Source organism: Bos indicus x Bos taurus, chromosome 13 (assembly GCF_003369695.1).
Source record: "Bos indicus x Bos taurus breed Angus x Brahman F1 hybrid chromosome 13, Bos_hybrid_MaternalHap_v2.0, whole genome shotgun sequence".
NCBI lineage: Eukaryota > Metazoa > Chordata > Mammalia > Artiodactyla > Bovidae > Bos > Bos indicus x Bos taurus.
In genome coordinates, this window is record NC_040088.1 from 36,887,234 (window position 1) to 36,906,141 (window position 18,908).

The window sequence follows — 18,908 nt, forward strand, 5'->3', positions numbered from 1 at the left end:
GGCATGGGCTACCGCTGAACTTAGGGTCAAGTCCATCACAGTTTCTGAGGCTCACTTAGGATTTGAACATGATGGCCCCATCTCTACCCCAGGTGACTTTATGTGGGCATCTCCTGAGTCAAGGACATTTAACAGAAGAAACAGAAGAGCCCGACACAGGGATACTTATTCTCGTGGTAAACCTTGGATTTAATGAACTGTATCCTCACCAATACTTGCCTGAGCGCCCACCCTGCAGGCTTACAACTGAGCCACAGCACTCCCACTGCAAGGACTTAAGAGATGATGGAACCCGTACTTCATTCTCACGACACACATGGATCAGACAAAATATTATTTTTTAAAAAGTTCCATTCTTGAAAATTATAATTTTAAAAAAGTCAAAAGAAAACCCAAACAGTGCCTAAATCTTTATTTTTCATAACCTACATTTTTTCAAATTAGACAGTTTTACACTGAATGACACAAAAGGAAACTTAAATTACCAATAGTTTACACATAAGCTTGATTCCAGTCTTAATGAAAAAAAGTAGAACAGAAACAGCCCTGGCGAGGCGTCCGTGCCCCTGCCCTCCTGCAAGCTGGCACCACGGCTGCTCCTTCAGGCCCATCGTCCGCTGCTCCTCAGACCTGGATGCAGACTCCAGCCACGCCTGCCCCGAGGCCAAAGCCCCAGTGCAGACTCCATGTGGCACCATGGTGGCCCTGACCACGTGGCAACATGACATATTTCTTGCCACACTAGCGACCGCCAGTGGTGGTTACAGGAGGGCCTGATGAGAAACAGCACGACACGGACTCTCAGAGAGCAATGACTGTGCGAAATTCATGTGAAACAGGGTGGGACTCTTCCCCCATCTCTCCAAACGACACTGCACAATTGTCCGAGGAGAACGCCGTCTGTGCCGCCGTCTCTGACTCTACCTGAGGAACTGCCCGCAGAGAGATGCTACGTGGCAGGAAGCCAGACACCCCCATGCTTTCTGTGAGTGGAAAATCTCAGGAACCTCAGAAAGGCGGGGTTGGGGGACATTACACGGCTATTTGGCATATCACCCTTGCTTAATTAAAAGGATGCGATAAAAATGACATCCAAGTGAAGTCTAGACTTGAGGCTGCGGGAGCGGAGGCCTCATGTGACAAATGGGTCACACCACTTGAGGGCCCGGCTGCCGTCACAGGGCCACACAGCGCAGATGGCCCTCCAGGGAGGGACCTACTGAAAACCAGTGTCTGGGCTCCACGGGGCTTGGACTTCGGGGCAACATGCTGCATCGCTCCCTCCTCTGGCAGCCACATCACGGGGTCCTGGGCCTCTCCAGCTCTTCCTATAGTATGCACTGGTTTCGGTGGAACAGGTCAATCATTTCAAACTCTCTTAGTCAGCAATCTCACAACTACAATGAAGTAAATTCCCTGCTCCTTTCAGGGGCCTCGGAAACATGAGCACCGTGTGGGTGTCCAGGCCTTTGAACAAAGACGCTGCTCTCCAGGAGACGGGCCTGCTTTCCTCCGCAGGCGTGTCATGCTTATTAGCCATTTGTGATTCTAAAGAGATTATTTTTCACTTTCACTTGCAGATCCTGCCAGTTTCCACTTTACAGATTATATTTTGAAAACCCTTTCACAATTAGCTGTGATTAGTACATACTTAACATACTTTTAAGAAGAGCATGAAAACATTCGAAGGTTTTAATCAGACTTCCATCTCCCTTTCGCAGCAGCAAAGAGGCAGAAATCAGTTCAACACACCAGTACAAGAGAAAAAGAAAAAAAACTTCAACAAATTAAAATAATATTCAAACCACAACATTGAGTTTATCTACATCCAGGTCAATAGTAACATTTATAATATATCAATTTTTATCAGATTTTTCTCTTTAGGGTACCTTTTTAATATGTTCTGATTATTTACAACTGTACAAGCAAAGCACACACTCCCAAGTGCACATATTTAATACAGTATCGACTATTTGCATTTACAGGATTTTTCAACAATCTGAAAAAAGATCAATTGTGTAAGATCTTCCAGGTAAATTACAAACACGGCTGCTAGTCCTCCCTACAGTGCTCACCCAGTGACACCGTGACAGCAGACCCCACTCATGCCAACCCAGGCCCATCTCAGAACTCTTAAGCTGTCCTATACAAAAGTTAAGGCAAAGTCATTTTCAAGTTTAAATAAAATTCAAGTCTTTAAATATTGGATGGAAATAATCTCTTTAAAAAAAAAAAAAACCCTCAGTCTTATTAAATAACGTTTTGTGGAATAAACTGTATGGTTACATTTAGCAGGAAATACTTTAATGTCTGCTGCTTAGAATACGTAAAGAAAGAATTTAGGCATTTTAAAACAAAATAATTTATGTTAAACTTTATTATCAACTGCTAGCTTTAGTGCATGCGTGTTCTTGGAGAGCAGCACTTGGAGAAGGGATCACTGACCCTGTCTTGGAGGTAAGGAGAGCGGGCTGGGACCCTCCGCCACCAGAGGGCACCACAACCACATCCCCCACGATCCGCACGGGGGCCCGGGAGGATCTGGGGGCGGTGCCGGGAGGACCCGGGAGGCCCGGGGAGTTGGGGGCGGGTGGGGGAGGGCCGACTGCGAGCCGGGCTCCACGCCCTCCCCACCCACTCCCCACCCACTTGCGGGAGCAAAACATCAGGGTACAATTTCGCGGTAACATGTCAGTGGGCTACAAAGTTTATATTTCATTTGAGTTCTATTCACAATGTGCTTTGAGTTTATCTTACATAACAGCCACTTGAGACGAGAGTGAGGAGCTGGTTACTTGCTGGCAGGACAAGAGGGCTCTCGGGGCTGTGCAGGTTTACTCTGCCCAGCGGACCAAAACCGGACTCTGCTTAGAAAATGCTAGAACCACCTGCTAGGCTTCCGAGTGAAGGGCAGCTCCCAGGCTGGCGAGCCCGCCCGCTCCCCCAGGCTGCGCTCACAGCATCACCTCAGTCCTCCTCCCTGGTCCTCAGCTTCACCCGGCGGCCTGGACATCTCAGAGATACGCACTTGCTAACCAGTTATTTTAAAAAATGAAGTAGCATAGTTCCGCTTAATTTAGAAAAACTCACTATATATATAGCTTGCATTCATAGCCACATGGAGGCTTAATAAAAAATATCAATTTGTTAGGATAAATGCATTTTCTATCCTGAAAAAAATCAGACTTATGCATCACCTCCAGTTAAGCACCAACCTAAAATAAGGTTTATATTAATTAAATCCTGAAAAATAGATTTTTTTCAAGAGGGGGGAAATCCGACTCATAGAAGAAAAATAACTTGCAGGCACCTTGTGGGCCTCGCCTACACTGCAAGCTCCTAGCCAGCGGCTCACTCACGTCCGAGCGGGATAGTGCCTAGTTGTGGCGACCTCAGCTCCTCGCAGCCCTCCCAGACTTCGGTGCTCACTGAGGGGGCCTGGGTGGGGGGCTCTGTTCTCTGTGCGGACGCCGCCCCAAGCCTGGGGGTGACGGCCGGCGGCCCAGCGGCCTCCTCTGGTCTTTGGGTGGTCCTGGGCTGGATTTGGGGGCGGGGGGCTCTCTCTCCGTGACCTTCCTCTCTTCCTTCCCAGAGCCGACCGGGTTTGGCTTCTGTTCTTTTGGGGGTTGCAACGGGGAAGACGGCGGCTCTCTACTTGTCCTCTGACAAATCTCTGCGTAGCTGGGTTTTCGCAATTCCTGGGAAACGGACAACTCTGGGATTAGTGTGATGACATATGAGAATCAGGTTCACAGAGGCAGAGGTACAAGTTTCCAGCTCTAACCACATTCAGAAGTATCTTAAATGAAGAGTTCCTACATTTCAACAACTGAGTTTCCCCTGGAGCACAACTTTCCCTCCAAGACACTCTACAAATACTTTGTAAAAATGGATAAAAGGCATGGAGAAGTAGAGTGCAGACTGAACTCCCAGCCTCTGGCCTGTGGGCACTTTCCAAGGCACAGACAAGCCCAAAGAGGCAGCAGACACCAGGCAGCTCCAAGAATGAGAGCAGCAGCTGCTTTTGCTGGCCACGCGGCCTCTGGGACTGGGGAAGAGGATGGCCGGCCCATATGGGGGACTGGAGGTGTGACAAGAGAAAAGTCAGAGGTAACAACTTAAAAAAGGGGAGGGGGTTTCCAGGTAAGTGGAAGCATGAAGCTTAAATGACAGAAGACGACATTTAAAGTCTGTCATCTCCATCAACCATTTGTAACTTAAAAATGAAAGGAAGAGGAGTAGGGTGGGAGACGGGGGGCCCGCTGATCCACGAGGCACAGGAGCTGAAAGCTGCAGCTCCTCAGATGATGAACAGCCACAGCGGTCAGCTGGAATTATCACCCAAGGCCCTGGTACCCTGTGCAGAGGGCCTGCTGCGCACGTGCGTGGCCACCCCTCTGGAAGCCCCTGGGCATCCCCCAACCCCTGCGGGCACATACCGAGGCAGCACCGTTCACCTGCACCGATTTACTTGCAGTGGTGCTCAGGGCCAGGGCAGGAGGCGGTCTGTCCACACTCGGGGTTTCCCTCTGCTTCTCCACCACCTTGGCGTCCCTGGAAAGATGCCACCGGGCACATGTGTGAGTGGACATGAGTGGGCAGCCCCGCAGAGGGCACTGGGCGCGGGGCCCCGGGCATGGCTGGACTTACTCAGGCGGGCGGGCAGGGGAGGGGGTGCGCTCGCAGGCTGCGGACACGGCACAGGGCGCCAAGGGCTCTCGCGGGTGCACCGCAGGAAGAGTGTTCGTGCTGGCATCTGCGTTCAGGCTCTGAAACCATGAAGAACAGTTCATCACCGCACAGAGGCACGTCCAGCAGGTCTCCATCAATGATCTTAAACACACAGCGATGGTGTCCGCCGTCTTCGGGAGCAGGCGTGGGCCGACCCCGGGCAGAGTGGACACTGCAGCCGCCCCTCCTCTGGGCAGACCCCGCCTGTCTCTAGCCTTCCTCTGTGTGCAAGCACAGCGGCTGGCACACCCACCATCCCAAAGGGACTGGACCGCACTCATCTGAGCTGCCGGCACCTGAACTCTCACATCTACAGCGCAGAGTCCCCAGCAGAGTCCAGCATGGCTCAGCCTTGCAGGGACATCAGTGCATGGCTCCACACTGACTGAACCTGAGTGCCTCGAGGGGTGAGGGTGGCAGTTCCCACCTGAATTCACCAGCAGCCCCTGAAAGCTGATGTGAACTCTCCTGACTCAACGGGAAGCAAAGAGACTTAGTCCGTTTAAGGCAGATACCTGGCGATAGGCAATGACCACTCAAACACACAGCCATTTTGTTAATTAAAAAAGGCGACAGAGAAAATAAAGAGCCAGAAGGGAGCCTGATTACCAACAGGCCTTTTCTCAAAATCTCACTCTTCAAAGCAGATAGAAAGTTCAGAAATGAGAACTCTGAAGGGAATAGCACTGCCCTCCCCACCCAGGAGACCAGGGTTCAATCTCTGGGTCAGGTAGATACCTCCTCCTGGAGGAGGGAATGGCTACCTAGGCACAGGGGAGGTGGTGATGGCAACCCGGGGGCCATAAGAACAATCATCTCTCATGATCTTGTACTCAAGGGTGGCGGAAACACGGGCGTAGAAATGCCTCCTTTGTGTAAAAGCTCCCTCACGCCCAGGGCATGTGCGGTGCTACTGTGCTGTCAGAACCTGTCCAATCTGAGGCCTCCCAGGGCCCTACACGCCACCAAGGTCTTCTGCTGAGAAGCAGTGACACGGGCCCTTCCAGCTGGAATCAGGCTCAGACTTCTTAAAAGCAGCATTTCTTTTCTCAAGATAAATTTCACACAAACTTGAAATGTTTAAAAAAAAAAAAAAGGAGTAAAAAGAATTTTTTAAAAGCTATTTTTGAAACAGGGTAGGAGCCTGCTTGTCCTGCTCCTCTGCCCACCTCGAGGGGAATGGGGTCCATGTGAAGCTAGGACTGGTCGCACCAACTCTGCCATCACTCCATGGGGCACTGACACCTCAGACATCACTATCTGGAGTTTAAGGTATACAGTAACGCACAGGGCACATCAAGTTTAGTAAGTGCTTCTCTAAAATAAAACGCGGAACCCTCTCAGTCTCGAAGGCTAAAAACAGGAGCAGTAACCACACACCAGTATGAGACAACTAAAGATCTGGCTAAAGGGTACCACGACCCTGCCTGGCACCGAGGGGCTCTGCAGGGCTCCCCAGCTGCAGATGCTGTGGATGGAGTCTGCCAGGCAATGCCTTCCCCAACCCAGAGTGAGGGATTCTGACTCAGATCGGGGGCAGTAGGTGGGGTGATGGCAGGGGGAAAGGGCATGGGGGTGATGGTGGTGAGAGCCAGGTCGAGAGCTCAGTGGGGTGGCTGGGCGAGGCGTTCCGGCCCCCCGCCCTGGTCCTGGCAGCAGCTCGGTCCCTCTGCTGTTGCTGGCAGCAGAGCCACAGGGAGCGCCTGGCGCCCATAGTGCTCGTCATTCCCAGGATGGAGTCACTGCTAAGGAGTGACACCTAGGAGCGTGGAAGCCCACAGAGGTCACCGACCGCACCCCTGTATTACAGTACAGTTGCTCAAGCTTCTAGTTATTCATGTAGATTATTCAAAACATGTTATTTCTGGCATGATTCAGACTTTTCTTTTTTACTCTGCTGATCTGGAAAATGCAAGCAGGTCCTACAAAACAAGAATAATGACGCAACCTGCATTTCTATAGCCCAGCAGCGCAGGCCTTCTCTCTGACCCTGCTGCTCAAAACCTGGGAGGCCACTGCGTCACTTGCCCTCCATAAGCCTCTTCCACACGTGGACACAGCACGCCTGTGAAGAGCAAGAGCAAGCATCAGGCTCGGAAGCTCGGACATCTTACCCTTTCTTTGGATGTTCCTGTGAGCAAGCCTGACAGCCTGTTCTCAAATAAGTCCTCTGTCTTCAAATGCCCTGCTGCCCCAGGCAGTGGGGGGAAGCTGGACAGGCCTAATTCGAAGCTGGGGGACGGCGGTCTGGGCGGCGTTGGAGACTGAGTCTGACTCCTCTGAAAGAGAAGAACATGGTGCAGTTGCCCAGGGTGGCTGGGCAAGAGGGGCTCAGAAACACCTCCCTGGTCTCTGAGGTCCTCAACCCTGCCAACGTGGTCACCTGTCAAAGGTCACCTGGTTAGGCAGCTTCACCCATGAAAGTGGAGCTGAAAAGGCAGAAGGAACCGCAGCGCTCTGCCAGCCACGCTCAAACATGCGGTAAGAGCTAGGTGTGTGTGACACCCAGATCTCCAGGCAGCTGACACAGACCAGTGGGACACAGCAAAGTCCCAAGAACCTGCATCTTGACATTAACCTTATTCACCTCCACACAAGTTCTGTGTTACCACAGCAGAGTCTATAATCTAAGAAATAGAGGATAAAGAAGAAAACAAAAGTCACGCTCTCAACTCTGTACAACTTATGTTAGAAATTTCACAAGGATTTCCATTAAAAAAAAGTTTAATAGAAAAGGGAAGGGGGGGTTTTAGTTACCTGAAAATTAACTTATTGAAACTCCTAATATTTTTAATCAGCATGTAAAAGCATGATATTTAACAAGAGATTCTATCACACTCCATGACTTCAAAAATGTAAACTCAGCATAATACTCAAGTAAAACTTAAGTCCAAGACCTCAGGAGAAAGGCAGTGATGTATTTTTTTACTGGAACGCTCCTAGTCAGCCTACCAGGAACCGTTCTGAGCACCCAGCTCCTGAGCTGAGAGAGACGAGGCGGAAAAGGGACGTGAGCTTTACACTGGGGAGAACACAGGTATTTTTAGCTGAATGGTGGGCTACTTGGATGGGAAGCCATGCCCTCCTGGGGCTTACTTCACAGGAAAGGCCACAATTTCCCAGAAACTTAACACCAACAGGCATCTCTACAGAAGTAAAATCTAGAGAAACTGTGGTAGAGCTCAGGAGCCCAGGTCAAGGATGAAATCAAGCTGACCACTGCTCGAGTATGCTCTGGGCCTCTGGCCGTCTCCTCTGCAGCCTGTGACCACTGCCCGAGTATGCTCTGGGCCTCTGGCCGTCTTCTCTGTGGCACTGGTGCCTACAAGCCGCCAACCGTGCTTACACGCGTGCCCTCCTCTGAACCAGGCTGCACTGTGCCCTGCAGCCCAGCACACGCTGGGTCATGCTCACCTCAAACCAATTTTCAGAGGCTTCACTTTAAAGCTCTGCACGTTTCTGAGGTGAACCCAGCTTTTCGGAAGACGAGCATTTCTAGGAAGGAAGACCTGGCTTTTAGGACCAAAGAGGCAGTGTTTGAACATTTTTAGAGTCTGAATGGCTTTACGTGAGGCCTGAGTGCCATCCCTGGTCCCAGGGAGTGTGGCCTGGCCTCCAGTTCATGTCTGCCACCTGCCTCTAAGCTGCTCAGGTGCTCAGAACACCTACTGCAGCGACGGGCTCACTGTTGAATACACACACCCACACCACGTGAGTGGGCATCTGAGTGGTTCCGGGCATGAACACACAGATTAGGAACACAACACAGAACGAGACCAGCATGGTGATGGGATACATTTCCCCCTGGAGATGATGCAGTGAGCAGGGGGATGACGCCTGTGGGGTGACCAGGATCTCAAGAGACAGATGCCCGTTCTGTTGGTCTTAATGTACAGGAATTCATGCATTCCAACTGGAATCAACCGAACAAATTGCCTTACCAAAGGAGTCACCAAAAACTAGACCGAATTGACAAATATGGTAAAATCAGGATGTTCACTTATTACCAACGTGCACTTTCTAAACTCTAGGCAAATAAAAGCTATGTCCTGTAAGGGGAGCACATAACTCGATGGCTTGGGGTCCAGATTGAGAACTGCCTCAGGGTCTTCTCCAGCTTCCAGGTGAGGAGCTCTGCATACAGAGCCCACGTCCACAGGCACAGCGCCCACAATGGCAGGTGCTTGCCCCCATCGGAGTGCTGCAGAGCCACCCAGAGAGAGAGCTGCTCAGTCACCAAGCGACATAGTCACCACTGTACGCTCATCATTGACTGATTTTGGGTTTGTCCTGACTGTAAGCTACAGAAGGCACTGTGTAGAATGCTTTCCACACAGCGGGTACAGAGAAAAATATTTTGAATGAAAAACACTGATGAGCTAATTCCTACATGGGAGAAGTTCATTCTGCTTGTCCAAACTCATGGTCCCGATAATTTCAAAGTGCACCACTACCTGGTTACCCACACAGAAAGCACCCATCTGGATGCCTGTGGATAGACCACACGTGTGCAAGCCGCCCCTGGGTGCACCTGTGTGCTGCACAGGGCACAGGGAAGTCAGGGGTTTCTCAGGAAACCAGCCATCACCTCCTCTTCAGAACATCGAAAGGGGCCATTATCACCCAGCCGACACCACATGGCGAGAAAACCGCAGGACCATGTCTAAAAGTTCCTTCTCACACCTTCGTCAAACCTCATGCTTGTTCAGTGTAAGTGGGATTGAAACGTCAGGCAAAAGCGGCAGGGCTCTGAGGTACTCACTGTGAACTTCTCCTCCCGCTTCTTCCGATAACCAAAGGAGCTCTTCCTAGAGAAGAGGAAAGCAGCAGACTGTGACCTTTTCCACTGGAAACAGATTTCACTGAGTACACAGCGTGTGCACATTTCAGTCTTCACAACTTTGTAATCTACTATAGATGACTTTAGATTCTAAAATCCCAATCTTATAAGAAAAACAAAAATTTTATAATAAAGAAGTAAAACTGAGGTCTAGATAGGGATATAAAAGAAAACACTGATTTAAATAATTTTCCCATTTAGAATTTCTGTTATATGAATATTCGAACTTCCATTCAGCTGGAGTGGCAAGGTGTATAAAATCCGACACGGAGCTATAAAGGTGAATTGCGAAAAAAAAAAAAAAAACCACCAGCAACGACGATCCATTGGATTGATCATCCAAGGGCACAGCGCCCAGACAGCCTGGTCCACTCCCAAGCCCCCAGCCCTCACTCCACTGAACCACACAGGGCTTCCTCTCCCGTCTGCCAGCCTTTCACTCCATGGTTCCCAAGGCATGTTTCCAAGGTTCAAGGTCTAAACCACTGGCTTCAGTGCCCTTCCCCAAACTTGGCTCAAGCCCAGCAACAACCCCACCTTCTGAATGGATGTCATGCAGGCCTGAGGGCACCAAGACACTTCACTGCCCTGATGGCTTCCACGGTCTGAAAATCCATACAGCTGCCCAGCCAGGGCCAGCACGTTAATGACCAGGACCCAGGGTCTGGCCCACCCTTGGTTCCCACGGAACAGTGTCCTGTCACCATAAATATGGGACCAGTCAAGTCTCTGCTCTAAAAGTAACCAACCCTGTGAGTGACTATACAAGACCTTGGATAGTTATAGCCTTCCCTTTGATTTTCTGTGAGGGACATTTAAATTCATGGAATTTGACACTACTAATAGTTTTATGTAGTGCCCACAGTACCCGTCCAACAGAAATCATGAGCACTCACCTCCCTCTGCCTAAGCCCGGGGAGGACTCGAAGCTGCTCTGCTCCACGCGCCCGGGCCCCACGTCTCTCTTGGCAAAGGCCGGAGGGTTCTGGAGCCGAGCTCGCGGCTGAGCTGTCTGCCTCACTTGTGGGCTGCGCACACCGTTCATCAAGCGGTCAGCAGTGAAGTTAAATATGGAAGGACTTTCCAGCAGCCCAGGCCCCCTCTCTGCACTGGGGATGGCATGGCGCAGGTGAGACTTACTAGGATTCCTGCAGACATAACGTTTGTGCACACTGAGTTCCCAAACGATCACGGTTTTAGGAAACAGGTGTGCCAACACAGAAATGGCTGAGCAAAAGTCTGTTCTCTACTTAGGGAAAATATTAGCAATGATACTTTAAACAGTCAGCTCCTGACACGTCTGGTAAAGCAAACCTAAACACAGCATCAGTGTTCTGTGTGGCTGCAGCTACATCCGAATGAAAAGCAGACGTGCACCAAGGCAGTGCACCCGTCCCCACGGGGCACGGGGGCACACACAGCAGGGAGCTCCGTGCTTGAGTCTTTCACCCCAGTGGGCGGGACTGCTCGTCACACCCACCGTCAGTGAGCAGGGCATAGCCTCTCCACTGAGTGTGACCACTGAGTGTGATCACACGTACCTGCTAGCCTTTGGCAGTGCACAGTGTGGCAGCGACCTCCTGTTACAACCCTGCAAAGACTGCAACCTTCCCCTCTCACAGACTTGCCTGCTCCTCGGAGGGTACTGTCTGAGTGAAGCCAGAGGAGATGCGGCAGGTTTGAAGGTTGGAGACGTGAACCCATTTATAAATCCAGTATTTGGAAATGGCGTTACCTAGAAAACAGACTTCAGGTTGGTTATGTTCACATCACACTTGGAGCACTCACTGCAGAGAAGAGCCCTGGGCAGGATGACTGCCAATGGCCAAGGTGTCCTGAGAGCCCACAGCAACCCCTAGGAATCTGCCTCACACACAAAGAAGGGAGCACCTGCCCAGAAGCCCACCCCCTGGCCCCCACCTCCCTCGTTGAGCACAGGAAGAGCATGGGACCCACTCGCTCGTTTCCAGAGTCCCAGTGCCCAGGCCAACACCCCTACTGTGCCAAAACCAAGCCAGCAACTCTTTGTTCCTGGTGACTTCAATAAAATCCATCAGAGTCCTCAATCCTAGAGACAGTCAGGGATCTGTGTCATAATCATGACCTCTGAGAGGCTCTTTTAACCTCACCTGCATGTAAGTCTTGGACTGAGTACCATGGTATTTTCAGATTATTCATAATTATGCCCCAACTCACAATTCATGGTAATATACTACATATAAATATACTAACATATTATGTCAGAAAAAAATTAAACAGGGTCACAGTGCCCTTAAAAGACACAATACTAAATATAATCTTAAAATGTAAAATAGCTTAAGTGCAGAATTTTAAATATCAGCCCATTGTTTTAAAAAATCTGTCTCAAAAATAAGATAAAACTTAGTGTTGAAATGGTTCTTTTTAAAAAATGATGAAGAGGGATCACTCCAGTTTTCTGGATTCTGAAGTGGTTTCAAACACTTTCTGTATAAAAAACGTTCCTTGATTGATCCAAGGCATTTAACCCCCAAGTGCCACCCAGTTCCCGCCTACATTAAATTGAAAGGAAGAGTCAAAAAGCTGGCAATTCCTCTTAACTAGAGCTAACCGAAAGCTATAATAATAGGATGACTAGAAACAGTTCAAGACCGAAATAAAACCATTCAAAAAGAAAATGAAACCAACAAAAGGGAAATTCTGAGGGAGAAGGATGCAGTGAAAGCTGTGTTAGCACCTCTGAAGTTCTTCTGTGGAACCATTGTGTACTTAGAAACATACCCATCACACCAGAACTAGATTCTGAAGACTGTAAATCATGGAAGAACACTTGAGATCAATCACTTCGTACGTGCAGTTTTACACATAAAACTATGGAATTTAAGTAACTGTGCTCAAGAGTTTCAATAAAAATAAACTGGTTGCTAAGGCAGTTGGTAACACAACTTGTTGAGAACTAACTGGCCCCATCTCACCACTCCTGCTCACAATGACATAACCTGTTTTAGAGCAATTGCTGGGCCTCACATGGCCCAGCCAGACCAAAGGGACCAGCCACTTGTCCAGACGACTGATGCAGAGGTGAAGGACAAACACAACTAGAGCCCAGAGACAAAAGCACACAGTAGGCCTCCTCTGGAGCAACCATTCGCCTGAGAGTGATGGACACTGCCACAGTCCTAGTTTGCAAAAAACCAAGCATTGGCAAAGTGCAGTGAAGCCTGCCATCTGTCCTCCACTGTCCGGGACTGTCACAAGCTTAGGAAACCCCACTCTCCCCTTCAAACCACGTCCCACTGCACCCGTTCTGTGCTCAGAAGGGCCCAGCTATCCCACAGCTCATGACCACATGTCATGCTGTTCTCAGGGCTACACAGCTAGGAGAGGAAACACACGACAGGAGGGAGGCAAACGGGCAAAGGATGGGGATTACATCATCAGAGATTTCTTCAAGTTTTTGGAGCTGTTTATCTCCCAGTGACTGAAAACCCCCCACGGAGCGTCAAGGCCCATCTGACCGCACCACCTGAACTGGCATCCCCCTAGAGGAGGTCTCTACCGCCAGCCATCTGAACTGGCATACCCCTTAGAGGAAAGTCTCTATCACCCACCATCTGAACTGGCATCCTTTTAGAAGAGGGCATCTACTGCCCAGCACGCCAAGGGTCTGCGACAGGAGCTCCAGTAAGGCCAACTCACCAAGGGCGGGTCAAGATAGCTGTGTGTCGCTGACCACGTCTGGGGGGCTATCAGGCTGTAGAGAGGGAACTGCTGCTGGGGACTATAGACTGGAGGTAAGTAAAACGACGCCGTGTAGCGCTGCTGTGTGTAGAGGCTCATGTCCAGAGGCCTAAAGCCATTCTTTGGCAAAAACGTGTTTATAGCTATTGCCTTCGCCTTTATCCGTGCCTATGTGAAAACACAGAAGTTTCTGTTATTAATAGAATACTTAAGGACACTGATCTGCAGGTAAAGCATAACCAATGGTCTTGCTTACCTTAATTGGTTTTCCTTGAAAGGTTTTGACTTCTTCTCTCAGATACTTGTAAGCCTGAGGACAAAATCATCCATAATACCATTGTGTTAATCTTATAAGATGAACCTACAATTAATTCAGTACCTTGAGTAAGCAATTATGTAGTAGAATATAGTGGATGAGACCTAGAACAAGGATTCTTCACCTTTTTTGGGTCATGGATTCCTTAAAAGATCTGGTAAGAGCTATGGAGCCCCTACCCCAAATTCTCAAATTAGTATGATGTTATAAATAGATTACCCATCAATAAAGAGAAAAAAGGAAAAAAATACTCACGAGCAGTATTTGTATATAATTTAAGTGTTAACAGAAAACACACAGCAAGAGTCCTCACCTGGGAGAACACCAAGCTCCTAGTAATAGGCCCATGGGCACTCAGAATCACAGGGCTCGGGGTTACAATGTTCAGAAGTCACTAGTTAGACAGCTCCTTGCTCATCTCCAAGTTCTCCTATGTAGCTCTGAGGGCTCTGCATCCCCCAAGTTGGCCGTGTTCTCCACACTGGTGGGGGGCTGGAGAGGCGGCTGGCACCCGATCCACACACCTGCCTTCTCTCACCTCCCATCACCCTGCTTCTCCTGGTCCCTCTCTTTCCCTCCATTCAGGTAAAACTTGTCTTTCAGGCTCCTCTCTCTCTCTCTCTTGAAGCCCCTGCGGTCTCGCCATGCACACCTTACACTCCAGGGCTGTTCCTCTACACAGGCGAGTGCTTCCTCTGAACACGATGCTTCCTTCCACGGTAGGGAGCCATCTGAAAGATCCCGCCTCCCCCAGGGCTCCTCAGTGCCTTCTCATGCACCTCATAACACAAGGCTGCCCAGGCAACGTTAGAGTCAGGCACAAATTTCCTAAATGCTTTTCCAAATATTGAAATCACTCTCTGCACAGAGATAAGAACAGAACCAGTTTTCCTGGGCTGCCCATGTTACACGTCCTTAGAAAATAATGCCTATGTTCTGCACACTGCTACAGAACTGTCTACACACACACACACACACACACACACGCCCCTATTTAGGATTTCCTTGCACTTTAGGTTCCCTGCAGACGGTGACTGGAGCCATGAAATTAAAAGATGCTTGCTCCTTGGAAGAAAAGCTATGACCAATCCAGACAGCCTATTAAAAAGCAAAGACATTACTTTGCCAACAGAGGTCCATCTAGCCAAAGCTATAGTTTTTCCAGTACTCAAGTATGGATGTGAGAGTTGGGCTATAAAGAAAGCTGAGCGCTGAAGAATTGATGCTTTTGAACTGTGGTGTTGGAGAAGACTCTTCAAAGTCCCTTGGACTGCAAGGAGATCCAACCAATCCATGCTAAAGGAGATCAGTCCTGAGTGTTCACTGAAGGACTGATGTTGAAGCTGAAACTCCAATACTTTGGCCACCTCATGCGAAGAACTGACTCACTAGAAAAGATCCTGATGCTGGGAAAGATCGAAGGCGGGAGGAAAAGGGGACGACAGAGGATGAGATGGTTGGATGGCATCACCAACTCAATGGACACGAGTCTAAGTAACCTCCAGGAGTTGGTGATGGACAGGGAGGCCTGGCATGCTGTAGTCCATGGGGTTGCAAAGAGTCGGACATGACTAAGTGACTGAAATGAACTCATAGCCAATCGTCACCCCTGTGCCCACACTGAGCCCTACCGTGTACTGACTGCAAAGTGCTGGTAAACTGCACTTCAAAGGGGGTATGGGGCAGGGGTGCACAAGGAAGAACTTACCTGTTGTGCATCAGCTTCTGTTTCAAATGTAATAAACCAATTATCATTATAGGCAAATTCACAGTTTATAAATCTCGGTAAGTTATCTCCTTTAAATAGTGCTTCTACTTCCTACAGGAAACAGAGAGAAGTTGGAAATTAATTCTCAACTGTGCACCGTTTGTCTTCACTAAAGAAACATGAGGCCTGTTCTTAAGGACAGACGCTGAAAAGACAACCCCAGCTCACCGAAGTCCAGGGCTCTCTCTCCAGGTGGCTGAAGTAGCTTCCAGAATTACGATCCCATTGCGACAGGAAATAAGCTCACAACCCACTGACAGCACTCCCAAACCCCAAGAGACCAGTAATTAAATTAACAGGAAAATACCAGTAGGCTAACAACGACACAATTTAGAGTGGGAGAAAGATAATTTAAGAAATCAAAAAATGAGCTGGACTTTTGAGACTAACCAGATTTACCCTCCCACATAAGATAATCACAAACAAAAGATAAAATATATGAAATAATGGCTTTCAGACAGTGTAGGACAGCATTCTGTAAGAAGAACAGGTACAGATGTTCTAAGAATGCCTGACTCATGGGTGGGGCTTCCAGGATGTGGTGTCAGGAGGGTGGGCACAGGCCTAGTACAAAGCTACAGAACTCAGGGGGTTCCCCCAAAGCTCTGTGCTTAGGACACAGTAACCTGGAATGGAGAGAACTACCCTCCTCCCCCCAGAGTTCTCCAGGATCAGGGAGTGTCTAGCAGCCAGAGTGGAAAACGGAGCTCACTCGGGACCACAGGCGGAGCCCTCAGGAAGCACTGGCCCAGGGCAAGGCCAATCTGCTTCCACGGGTCCAAGTCACTGAAGTAAGTCGCAAACAGCTCAGGAACATGCACAGGAAGGAGCACAAAACACTCCGTACCCAAGAAAGTAAAACCCCAAATACCTGGCATCCACCCTAAATTTGCTAGGCGCACAAAGAAATAGAAAAATATGACTTACAGTGAAAAAAATCAACCACCAAATTAGACCGAGAAACGCACCGATACTAGTATGTTGGCTCGAGTTGAGCACAAGCCACACGGGTGCGCACAGCACCCCTCACCATGAAAACACTTGCTCTGAGAGTTATTCAACATGAATATGTTCTCTGTCTCAACTTGGTGGTTTACTATTTTTACTTCAAAATGAGTAAGTATTGAAATCTTTTTTATTTCTAACTTCTAAATACTCAATTACCATAAACTCTATTTTTTTTAATGTAAAATGTACAGTGAAGTCTTGAGACCGAAAAGTGTTATAGTATGTATTTTTGGTTTCAAATACATCTCCCTAAAAACCACAGAACAAAGGAAAAAACATGCCTCCAAAATTCCAAGTGTCTTTCCGAGGAGAAAGGACTTACTTCTACAGGGGTGGACTCAGGTATCTCACGTAGTATCACTATGCAACGGTTCTGATTTGGCCTTACTTTCTCTCCCTTCTCATCCACTTGGACTAAAGGTAAAGCTGTAAAGAGAAGAGAAACGGACAGTACACAGATATTAAAATAAATCCACTATCTGCACTCCACTGCGATCTGATGGAGATACTCCAGCAGGACATATCAGACCATATTCCCAGGCACATTAAAGAAAGCTGTACACAATGGGGAAACCATCAGATCTGTGACAATTAAAACAAACTATGGAAAGGTTCAGACCAATCTCATGTGTTACATTTAGGGGCTCTGGGGAGTCCTGCAGGAGCTGCGATGGAGGCAACTCTGTGACATACGCCCTCCACAGCTTAAACCACCCCAAGCCCATTACAATGCAAAACAAAGGCTTTCTCCTTTCTATAATTCCCCTGTCTCCTTACAGCTTGATTCTGAACTCCGAGAAGCTGCCACACTCTTCCCTCAGCCTCTCCTGCTGCTGCTGCTGTTGAGTGACTTCAGTCATGTCTGACTGTGCAACCCCATAGATGGAAGCCCACCAGGCTCCCCCGTCCCTGGGATTCTCCAGGCAAGAACACTGGAGTGGGTTGCCATTTCCTCCTCCAATGCATTAAAGTGAAAAGTGAAAGGGAAGCCGCTCAGCTGTGTCCAACCCTCAGCGACCCTGTGGACTGCAGCCTTCCAGGCTCCTCTGTCCATGGGATTTTCCAGGCAAGAGTACTGGAGTGGGGTGCCATTGCCTTCTCCCAGCCTCCCCTAGGGATGGATATTCCTTGACCACAGTCCACCATCGAAACAAGGGTCAGCACTGCCAGCCAGCATGGGGACAGGCCCAACTCAGGTTTCACTAGCTTTTACCTTATCTCCTTTTTATTGGGTTTTATTTTCTGGAGTCACTCGTTGAGAGTCTATCACAGGCAGACTCGGGTCACCACACAGCAACATCACAACCAGGGCCCAGAGCTGTGCACCCCTGTGCAGACATGCATTACTACCCCCAGGAGTGGAATCATCATTTCATGATAGGTTCACTAATGTGAGAGGACGATAAGGGAATACTATGAAAAAGTTCAGGCTAATAAATTAGACAAGCTACATGAGATTGAAACATTCCTTAGCACCAAAGCTCACGCTTGGGAAGTAAGGTCTATGAGAGAAGAACGCTCAAGGCTCACAAGGTTTCTGGAAAATCCTATCAAACATTAAGAAAGAAATAACACCTATTTTACAGTACAAACTCTTCTGAAACACTTAAGACAATACCTTCCAATCCAGCCTATGAAGCCCAAATAGAAATACCAATAGAACCTTTTGAAAAACCAAAATGTTGATTTCTGAAAATCACATGGAAATGCCAGCACTTAGAAAAGCCAAGACCAAGCTGGAGATTCACAATTACTCTAAGAATGACAACACAATGAAGCCAGTACCACCCGCCCGCACGCTGCAGCAATGGCATCAAGACAGACAGATGGAGGACAGATACAAGGCCCAGGGAGTTTACCCTGGCAACTGGCCCAAAGGCAGTGCCCTGGGGAAAGAGGAACCTTCTCAATAAATGGACGGAAATGGCAGCACATGCACATGCAACGGGGTAGAGAGCCCCCACCACATACAAGAATCAGCTGACAACGGACCACAGACCTAACAGTGTAAGCCCTAAAACTACGAACTTCTGGGAGAAAACCCCAGAAACATGACCTTGGATTAAACAAGATTTCTTAGGTACTATGCCAAAAGCAAGATCTATAAAAGAAAAAAATTAATAAACTGGGCTGTATAAAAAATTCAAAACTCTGCTTTTCAAAGACACTATTAGGAGAACAAAGAGAAGCCACAGACTGGGAGAATATATTTGCAAACCATATTTCTAATAAGGACTTAAATATAGATCATATATCTCAAATTGCATACATATACATGCCCCTCAAATCTCAGCTGTAAGAAAACTAAAAAAATAAAAGAAAAAGAAAACAGAAGTGAGGCATCTGAATAGACACCTCAGCAACGAAGCACCTGAAAGATGGCTCAATGTCATCAGGTGCTAAAGAAACAGAAGTTAAAAACACAATGAGACACCATCACACACCTGCTAGAAAACCTAGAACAGCCCCTCTGTGAAGGAGGCCTTGCAGGGGCACCAGGAGACCCTAGGCAGTAGTGTCTGTAA

General features: G+C 48.5%; 1 protein-coding gene across 3 annotated transcripts in view; it reads right to left on the reverse strand.

Moving 5' to 3' along the window:
* Positions 1-395: 395 nt before the first annotated feature.
* Positions 396-18,908, reverse strand: part of LARP4B (La ribonucleoprotein domain family member 4B) — a 58,484-nt gene continuing 39,971 nt past the window's right edge. For all 3 annotated transcript variants that reach the window (XM_027559460.1, XM_027559457.1, XM_027559458.1), the window contains 11 exons: positions 16,706-16,809; positions 15,316-15,426; positions 13,548-13,601; positions 13,250-13,459; positions 11,200-11,306; positions 10,468-10,719; positions 9,494-9,539; positions 6,846-7,010; positions 4,651-4,769; positions 4,440-4,554; positions 396-3,698 (listed from right to left, as the gene is read on the reverse strand). In XM_027559460.1, coding sequence (XP_027415261.1) covers positions 3,426-3,698; positions 4,440-4,554; positions 4,651-4,769; positions 6,846-7,010; positions 9,494-9,539; positions 10,468-10,719; positions 11,200-11,306; positions 13,250-13,459; positions 13,548-13,601; positions 15,316-15,426; positions 16,706-16,809 — 1,556 coding nt within the window. In that variant the 3' untranslated portion in view covers positions 396-3,425. The remainder of the gene's footprint in view (positions 3,699-4,439; positions 4,555-4,650; positions 4,770-6,845; positions 7,011-9,493; positions 9,540-10,467; positions 10,720-11,199; positions 11,307-13,249; positions 13,460-13,547; positions 13,602-15,315; positions 15,427-16,705; positions 16,810-18,908) is intronic.